Genomic DNA, 8,808 nt, shown 5'->3' with positions numbered 1-8,808 from the left:
GAACACCAAACATAGAAAATTAATGTAGACAATGACTACATTTTTTTGTTGCTTTCCTGTTAAGGTATTAATAGTTAATTTTTAAAATCAAAAATATTCTTTAAAAATACCAATTTATTACTTTTTATATAATTTTCATTAATATTACAACAGCTCCATAATAGGATATTAAAACTTTACTTAGAATATGAGAAAAGTTGAATTTATATTAATGCTCTCTTTTGCCAAAGAATTGCCGTGGGCAAAAACTAAACATTTGATTGTAATTGATCATGATTGACAACAAGTATCAGAAACTCCCTCTGATTTCTGCAAAGTTGTTTGTCTCACTAGTTAAAAGGACTAAGTCCAGTGATGAGCTTAAGATGAGCCAAAAGTAACTTGAAATAAGCAACTCATTTTTTCTTTTTTGATACAACTCTCTTGATGTAGCTGAGGCTTTAATAGTTAATTTACACTGAGAAATTAAAAGTCTTAGCTTCTTGTACTGAAGCAGAGACAAATAAAGTCTTTAAAACTACAAGAATGTAGTGGGAAAAACAACCTTCTAAATACACAATAACTCTACTCCATAACGTTGACTCTCCATAAGACTCAAGATTAAAATTACTTTGAACCACACATGAATAGAACTGTGATAATGTTGTTTTTGTCTTAAAAACTATTTCTCTGAGGTAAGGGAGAGGCAAAACCAGGAAGACTTCTCTAGGCCTGGTTTGTAAAACAAAAGGAATGCTTCTCAGACTTTGCTGTGTTGTTGCATGAACTCAAATGTAAATATTTCACCGAACATATCAGAGTTATACCCAAAGATTATATTGCTCCTGTAGTAAGGTCAGATTCTAAGGACAAATTTGTTGCTAGGAAGTAAAACCCAATTTCAAACAATCTATACTCTTTAAAATCAATACCAAAAATATTACATTCATGTTACAAAGTTTTTTAAGTGTCTCCCTGGTTTTGAACTTTAGTTAGCAAGACTGGGTCATTCTGAGACAACTTCTCAGAGCATGCCAGGTCTCTGGAAAGTAAAATCATGGTGTTGACTGATAAGTTATGTGGCACAGTGTTTTTACCTTTCCCTTCCTAAAGTACCAAGTGATATTTTTTGGTGGGTTATTTAATAATCTATTAAATGATTTATCAGCTCGTCTCACTAGTCTTTTTGACAGCCACTACCTCATTAGGCTTGGAGACCTCTACTGTCACCCTCGGCTCTTCAGCCTTGTGGAGTCTAAGTTTGGCCTCCCTGGCTTCTTTGCTGTGCTCTGCCCGTTCTTCTTCATTCCCAAATTGGTCAGAGTTGACTTCAAGGCGTCCCAAGGAAAACCAGTGCCTTTTGAGTAAGTTTAGGGCTTCCCCTCTCAGCCTTTCAGTGTACTTTGTGGTTCTACCCGTTCTTATTCATTCCCTTTCAGAAGTCAGAGGTGACTTCGAGGCATCAATTTCGACTTTAAGCCTGGAGGTTCTCAGACTAGGAGCATATGAGAATTTTTATTGTCTGGTTCAAAGCCCATAATTTAAAGTATGGCTATTATATGATATTAAGCAGCTATTAAACTAAACAGCTGTTTTGAATTTTACTGTCTGATGTATGGCCTCTAACTTAAGTCTCGGCCTTTAGATTATGCTAAGCAGTTGTTAAACTCTAGCTGGAGTCGTCTGTTGAGATTTCGGCCATCTTGGCTGATTCATGCCATGTGTGTACCTTTAACGCCACGTGTGTCCTGAGTTACCAGTTTCAAACTAGCTTTCAATTACCGGATGTTACGTTTTACCATACCCAATACAGAATATATTTATATCTTTAAGAGTAGTTAGAAACCAAAAGTTGCTACACAAATCTTATAAATTTAGATCAAAGAGTTTAGAACTTAAGCCTCTGACCCCTTTTACAAGCAGTTTTTCAGCAGGACAATTTAAATCAGCCTTTGCTTTATATTTCAATTTTTGTTTTTGTTTTTTGTTTTGTTTTTTGTTTTTTTCTGAGACAGGGTTTCCCTGTATAGCCCTGGCTGTCCTGGAACTCAGAAATCCACCTGTCTCTGCCTCTCAAGTATTGGGATTAAAGGCGTGCACCACCACGGCCTGGCTAGTTTATCTATTTTTACCTGCTTCTAGAATGAGCAGAGTTCCATCTTTATGTAACTTCCTTCCAAGGGATTTTTGCAATCTCCTCAGGTGTTCCAGCCCCTCCGCAGCTGGAACCTGCAATTAGGCGCTAAATTTCCATCTCTTCACTCCTACAGCGTGGGCAATTCTCTGCTCCACTGCTGGTGAGGCATCTAGGCATGAACCTGACTGCCCCATGATACTTAGATTACTCACCTATAACTGATCTACCTATCAGCGAGTCTGCAGCACCCTAGTGAGAGCCTATCCCAGCCTAATATTAATTGAGAGAAGAAAAAAGAATAAGAGATAGTTTACCTGACCAAAGCCACACGTTGAGGCGCCAACTGCCACGGACTAGGGTTTCTTATGGGGTCCATCGTCCCGCAGAACAAGGGACCCCATAAGAAACCCCAGTCTGTGGCAAAGTGTCCCTCAATCTTGTTTAAATTAGCAACCTAAATAAACCTGATGTGAATTTTTCGGTCATTTGAATCTTTTTCTTTGACTTAGTTCCAACTATTTTTCTTCTCATTCTTTTTAAAATTATTTGCCAGTGACAAGGTTAGAATTACATTTGTTCTTGTTTTTCCCAAATTTCTTCAATGTATCCTTCAATCCTTTCTCTGTGGTCTTTCTCATAGTTTCATGCAATTACAGCTATAATCTTCACCTGCAGGATTGCCTTCAACAGGTGTAAGAGTTTTCTTGTGATTTCATTTTCATTCCTATGTATGTGTTACATGTACATAAAAAACATTAATGAGGAATAAATTAGCAACCTAAATGGATTCAAAAGAATAGGGAGATTGAAAGTGTAATAAAGTTTTCCAAGCCAGGCGGTGGTGGCGCACACCTTTAATCCCAGCACTTGGGAGGCAGAGGCAGGCGGATCTCTGAGTTTGAGACCAGCCTGGTCTACAGAGTGAGTTCCAGGACAACCAAGGCTACACAGAGAAACCCTGTCTCAAAAAAACAAAAAACAAAAACAAACAAACAAAAGTTTTCCAGCTAAAATAAATTCTGTGGTTAGTTGCTCACATGCAACTCTTTACACACCCCCACAATCTTTCATCTAGATAGCACCCGATAAGTAAAACATGACTCTTCAGGCCTTAATATCCATTCAGATTTATATAATAATAAAAACACAATTTACAAGATGCCAATACGATAATTTCAGAACCAAATAATAAAGACAATATTCTAACCCAATTAATCTATTTTGTAAAAACCTTTGCTTGGTTGTATAACCACTCGAGATCTGACTCTTCATCATCCTCTGACTCCATGGTGATGTCCTTTCTCCTCCTGCTCCTGACCTTTCTCCTCCTCCAACGTTAGCCCTACCTCTAATTCCTGTCCAGTCACAGGCCGGTCACTGCCCTAATGTGACTGGACAGAGAAAATGCTGTAGCAATACCCAAAAGATCTTCCACCACACCACAACAACCCTTGTTTAACTATATTCATAGTAGCTTTACTCATAATAGGCATAAACTGCAAACAATCCCGATATCTCACAAAGAATCAACAAAACAAGTACATCATCAAATTTGCAAGCAAATGGCTGGAACTGGAAAAGTAACCCAGACACAAAAGGACATGCATGGTATATACTCACTTAAAAGTGGCTATCAGCCATAGAGGATACCCATGCTGTAATCCATAGATCCAAAGAAGCTAAGTAACAAGGAGTATTCAAGGGAGAATGCTTGGATCTCACTCAGAAGGGGAAAGAAAGTAGTCCTTAGAAGTGGATGGAGGTATGGAAGCGGAGAAGGCAATAGGGAGAGCCTGGGAGAGAGGGCCAGAAGAGTGAATGGAATTTGATGGTGGGCAAGGAGAAGGGCCATCTCTGAAAAAAAAATCTGAGATCAGGGATGCAAGAAGCTCCATAGGGTCTATGAGGATGACTCTGGCTGAGTTCCTAGCAGTGGGGATATGGACACTAAAATGGCTTCCTCCTGTAGTCAGGTAGAACTCCAATTGAAAAGATAAGGACACCAATCTGTGGACAAAACCTGAGACCACAATTTTTCCTACCTACAAGAAGTGCAGGAAAAAAGATGGAGCAGAGACTGAGGGAACGGCCAATCCCTGATTACCCCCAACTTGCAACCCTTTTTCTGGGCAACAACCAATGTCTAACACTATTAATAATACTCTGTTAGCCTTGCAGACAGGAGAGTGGTATCCACCAGCATCTGAAGGAAATAGATGCAGAGAACTACAACCAAATATTAGAAGGAGCTCGGGGAGACTCACGGAAGAGTTGGCGGAAGTATTGTAGGACCAGGAGGGGATATAGGCTCCACAAAAGAACAGAATAGTCAGTCTGTTAAAACCAGTAAGTCCTTCATTCACATCATCAGTCACAGTAAGATTCTGATGAAATGAAGAGCCTGGGAGGAAAAGGGCAGGACTGTACAGCATAGAGGCTGGACTCCTCCCTGAGGAAGAGGAAGGAATCCCACGGTTTACTGCCTGGATGGGGGTGATACCACATGTGAAGGACAGTGGTAGATGTGGTTGTCATTTTCCTTCTGTAGAGCCAGAATGCTGTTCTGGAAAAATTCATTTAAGATCAGAAGAAAGCACCAGGGGGTAATGACAGAAAATAGCAGAGAAGAGTAATGCAAAGATAACGACCATTCCCTGCAAATACAGAATAGTCAAGCCAGGCAGAGAGGAGACTCCTGCCCTACACAGTAAATGCAATCAAGTTTCTAATCCCCAACACTAGCCATTAACAAAAGGATGCTAGGGAAAATTTGGATTTCAGATCTCAAATATATTCGATAGAACTTTTTAAAGCACATTTGTAAAATTTCATAATTACACGATGTCAATTGGCTGGATTTCTATCAGGTCACTGGTGCTCAGAACTGAGACCAACCAGAAGTAATTACCATGGGGAAAAGGAAAAACTACATTTTAAGAATCTTTTTAAAACACAGGGTCTCATGTAGCCTAGGCTGACCTTGAGTTGGCTATGAAGGGGAGGATGGCGGTGAATCCAGGATCCCTGACTCCTCCCCCAAAAGCAGAGATGGTAGAAATCTGTCATAGGGCTGTTTAATTAAAAATATGTGTGAATACAAGGTGCCCATAAATTATATATGAGCATGATGCTGTACTCTCTCTACATTGTAAGGAACATGTTTTGATGTACAAGCCAGCATTCGATCCTGACTTCATATATTGTTATATTTTTTTCTACAGATTAGCAATGTTAACTAGGAAATGTCTACTATCCTAGGTATGGTTAGAAACTCATTGAAAATCCCAGTAGACAGGACAAGGTGGTCTGAAGCCCATGCTTCCTGAGAGTCCACTGGAATGCCATAAGCCAGGCTCCTCCCCACTAATGCTTGGATTGACTGAGAGTGACAATATAAGCAAGATCACCTGAGATGGGGGAGGGGCTGCGGAGAAATCCTGAAAATACAAACACACACACAAAAAAACTGTGTGTACACTGTGAATGCAAAACTCTTGGAAGGAGTCTGTGTGTGCAGAGACTGATGGCCCGTGTGGAAGTTCATTGAGGGGCAGAGCCTGGAATCTGCAGGTTCAGGGATGGCTGTCTTACCTTGGGCTGGTTTTCCCTTCAGCGACAGTCCTTGCCTCACTCTGTAGTGGACCACACAACTTGTGACAAGAGATACAAACCTCTCAGAATCTACTGACTTGGCAGAACATGAGCTGCCATCAGTCCAAAAGCTAAAATCTCATCAGATGGTATTTTAGGCGAACAGAATATATACCATGCCTCATAGTACTTGCCTCTCTATCAGACTCAAACCAATGTATTTTAAACTTTCCTTGTTTAAAGGCATTTTTTATTCTGTGAAATCATGAAACTGCCTTGTGTTGAAGCACAGACTTCAGATTAACCTAAATCTGTATTTTCAGATGGCCACTCAAAAATGCTCAAGCTAAGGTATCTCTTAACCCTTTAAGAGGAGAACTGTGCACTTTGCATGGACAAGAACCTATGGGAAAATCAAAAGACCCCAAGTGTGCCAGAGCTTTCCGAATTTTTCTTACAACCACATGAAAACAAGGGGAAATTTTTCTAAAAATGTTCAGGGAGCAACAGTAAACCTGGCTGCCAGATACAGGGACAGAGTACATTTAAGGGAATTTAGACATTGCTGATAATGTGAACAGACAGAAGAAAATCATGTGACCAGAGGAGGACCATCTCCTTTCCCTTTCAGAGACATTCCAGCCTCTCCCAGAGATCATGAGTTCCATTTCTCTCATCACACCAAGTCATCTCTCATATTTGAAAAGGAGTCCAAATTTTGAACAGAACACTTATTAAGAATTGGTAAGGCATTAGTGTGTAGTGATTTTTAAACGGAAGGGCAAATTCCATAATAATTTGGATTGGGCAAACACAAGTTCATACCAGTTAAAAGATTACTCTGTGGCTATGCAGACATGTATTGTGATGATTCAGGTACAGGATTGTACATTCAGAATTCTTATTCAACTCGAGGCGTCCATAAATCTAACTATTCATTCCAAAGGAAAAGAAACTAACATCCCATACAACAATCCCCCTCATAGGACTCTCTGTCCCTGGACACTAGGAACTTTAGGAAACTGGAGTAGTAGACAGGATATAAAGTTTAGTAGGCACTAGGTGTCTACATGTTCCATATGTCCTGAGAATCTGACTACAGCTATGTAAGTACAGTTCAGGTAGGCAGAACACGTTTCCCCAGTAAAGATGAGGGCGCTCCTTCAGCATCTCAGGCACAGGCAGTCAGCCGACCCGGCCTGCCCTTGCCATCCTGTTGTTTCTAACCTTCTTCCCTTCAAACCTGTGCCCAGGGGCAGTGGCCCAGCCAGGTCAGCACAACACCTCCAGATCAGCAACATCCCCTTCTCAAAACAAGCTCAAATCAGCTCCTTCCGCGTGAGACCAGCCGCCGTGCACAGTCCGTCAGATCTGCAAGATAGCGCTGTTCCCTGCACCAACCTCCATGTCAGAGATCCAAATGCAGCGCTCAGCAGGACAGTCGCCTAACTTTAGGGAGAAGCTTAAGTTTGAAAATCAAATACGGAAGTTTGATACCAACCAATTGCCTTTTGGTGATGTCATCGTGGTAGGGACTACATTTCCCACAAACCAGTGCGAAGAACTTCCAGGAACCCACAGAAATAGTTTGTTCACTGGATTCCTGCCCAACTTGAGTAGGTTAAGTTGAGAGAAACAAGCATTTACAGATGGGCAGCCACGCGCATTTGGACTCTTTTAAAGTCCTGTGATCGCAGCACGCGATGTTAGCCTGTGAGTCGAGCCTTTTACAATGATGTTTATCACATTTCCTAGTTATTTCTGCTAGAATGCTGTAATTTTAAAGGAATTTAAAGTATCTTACTGCACATGGAAAATTCATGACATACTTTACTTAAAAATATAAAAGCGAAAGCTAATTTAGGACTGAGCATTATCTCTTTCAGATGATCTTGAAACCATCCTTGGTGACCCTGCCTGTCATGCAGCATCTCAGGTGCTTAAGACACAATTAAAATTCAAAGCTAATCACCACCAGGTGTTTTCTGAGCATATGTTTTTCTGCTCTGCATCTCTCCCAAGGGGAGAGGTAGGGGTCCTGGGATCACAGTGGTGTGTGTCCTGACTCTTTTTAGATTTTATGTTCCTTATTGAATTTCCTATTTCTCTGCTGATCCTATCATCGTTCATATTTGACAATATTTGAACATCTGTGGTGTCTGTCTTGAACTTCCCACATTTCTCCTAAGCAGACCGCCCAGATAATTCCTTCTTGAATACAAAGGTATCAGAAATACATCCATATTACTGTCAAATGAGATCACTGTATTAAAGAAGTTGCACTGGAAACATGGAGTATTGAGAATTCCCACCTCTTCTTTGGAAGGTTTATTCTTGTGCAGTTCGTACTTGAAATGGCTGGTTTTGTGTGTCAACTTGACACAGGCTGGAGTTATCACAGAGAAGGGAGCTTCAGTTGGAGAAGTGCCTCCATGAGACCCAGCTGTGGGGCATTTTCTCAATTAGTGATCAAGGGGGTAGGGCCCCTTGTGGTTGGTGCCATCCAGTCTTGGGTTCTATAAGAGAGCAGGCTGAGCAAGCCAGGGAAAGCAAGCCAGTAAGGAACATCTCTCCATGACCTCTACATCAGCTCCTGCTTCCTGACCTGCTTGAGTTCCAGTCCTGACTTCCTTTGGTGATCAACAGCAACTCGGAAGTAAGCTGAATAAACTCTTTCCTCCCCAACTTGCTTCTTGGCATGATGTTTGTGCAGGAATAGAAACCCTGACTAAGACAAATTGGTACCAGGAGCGGGGTATTCCTATGACAACCTGACCATGTTTTGAGGAGGACTGTGGAAGAACTTTGGAACTTTGAGCTAGAAAAGCCACTGGTTGTTAAGAACTCTGTGGAATGTTGGCTTCTCCTCCTTCTCCTGTGACCTCTCTCTCTGTCTCCCCAACTCCTAGCTCTACCTCCCTTTTCCTGTACAACCACAGGCCTGCCACTGCCCTAATGTGATTGGAGGGACAACATTATTAAGGCAACTCTTACAAAGCTTTTAATTGGGGCTGGCTTATATTTTCAAGGGTTAGTCCATTATTACCATGGTAGGAAGCATGGTAGGGTTTAGGCAGACATGGCACTTGCAGAGCCTTTTT

The 8,808-nt window shown here is 41.2% G+C and overlaps 1 protein-coding gene across 5 annotated transcripts in view; it reads right to left on the bottom strand.

Moving 5' to 3' along the window:
• The window catches only part of LOC116083955 (zinc finger protein 728-like), a 19,563-nt gene extending 12,354 nt beyond the window's left edge, over positions 1 to 7,209 (bottom strand). For 2 of the 5 annotated variants that reach the window (XM_031360779.1, XM_031360782.1), the window contains exon 1: positions 6,935 to 7,179. Coding sequence is in view for 1 of the 5 variants with exons in the window: in XM_031360781.1 (XP_031216641.1) it covers positions 7,109 to 7,114 (6 nt within the window). In the remaining 4 variants the exon portion in view is untranslated. Of the gene's footprint in view, positions 1 to 6,934 lie in introns of all 5 variants that reach the window. The other 3 variants (XM_031360781.1, XM_031360780.1, XM_031360783.1) reach the window with 3 other exon arrangements.
• Between the last annotated feature and the right edge of the window lie 1,599 nt (positions 7,210 to 8,808).

The sequence above is a fragment of the Mastomys coucha genome, unplaced genomic scaffold, assembly GCF_008632895.1.
Source record: "Mastomys coucha isolate ucsf_1 unplaced genomic scaffold, UCSF_Mcou_1 pScaffold8, whole genome shotgun sequence".
Classification (NCBI taxonomy): Eukaryota; Metazoa; Chordata; class Mammalia; order Rodentia; family Muridae; genus Mastomys; species Mastomys coucha.
Note: the sequence above shows the minus strand (reverse complement) of the source record. Positions and strands in the feature narration are given on the sequence as shown.